This window comes from Exophiala oligosperma (assembly GCF_000835515.1).
Source record: "Exophiala oligosperma strain CBS 72588 unplaced genomic scaffold supercont1.22, whole genome shotgun sequence".
Lineage (NCBI taxonomy): Eukaryota > Fungi > Ascomycota > Eurotiomycetes > Chaetothyriales > Herpotrichiellaceae > Exophiala > Exophiala oligosperma.
In genome coordinates, this window is record NW_015622839.1 from 30,557 (window position 1) to 31,240 (window position 684).

A 684-nucleotide genomic window follows, 5' to 3' on the forward strand; every position below is an offset into this window, starting at 1 on the left:
TGGCACGGACAGCAAGACGACTTTATGGCTTTGGTCTTCGAATTGCTCGGGCCAAATTTGGAAGACTTATTCCGATATTGTGGCGACCAGTTCTCGTTGAAGACGACACTGATGCTTGCCGACCAACTCCTTCGTCGCTTCGAGAGTCTTCATTCCCACGATTACCTGCACCGGGACGTCAAGCCTGAAAACTTCATGCTGGGTATGGGTGAAGCAGGGAACATCATCTACATGACCGATTTAGGTCTTGCCATCTACCGCCATCCAGACCGGTGGAAGTCGAGCAGCCCCCCTCGCCGTAATGTGACAGCGCGTCCTCCTCAACTGTTAGGCACATGCAGATATGCAAGCATCAACGGGCATTTAGGCATCGGTAAGAAAATATGTCAATTGTGTTCAATTTTGTTCAAGCATGCGAGAAAAGCCCGCTGACCGTCCTGCAGCACAATCCCGGCGCGACGACTTGGAAGCACTCGGATATATGCTAATATATTTCATCCGTGGAAGACTTCCTTGGCAAGGTCTCAAAGCGAAGCGGGATGCCAAACACCTGCTGGTTTTGGAGAAAAAGCAGGCGATCAGTGCGAGCGAACTCTGCGCAGGTCTACCAACCGAATTTGAAGAGTACATGAATTATGTACGCAACTTGCGATACGAAGATCGGCCGGACTATCGGCACCTGCG

At 51.0% G+C, this 684-nt stretch overlaps 1 protein-coding gene across 1 annotated transcript; it reads left to right on the plus strand.

The window, feature by feature from the left end:
* Nucleotides 1-24: 24 nt before the first annotated feature.
* Nucleotides 25-488, plus strand: PV06_11202 (uncharacterized protein; the record flags this gene model as incomplete). The annotated part of the gene is made up of 2 exons (XM_016412831.1): nt 25-373; nt 412-488. The coding sequence occupies 2 exons, from the start codon at nt 25-27 to the stop codon at nt 486-488; spliced, it is 426 nt and encodes a 141-aa protein (XP_016256764.1).
* Nucleotides 489-684: the final 196 nt, after the last annotated feature.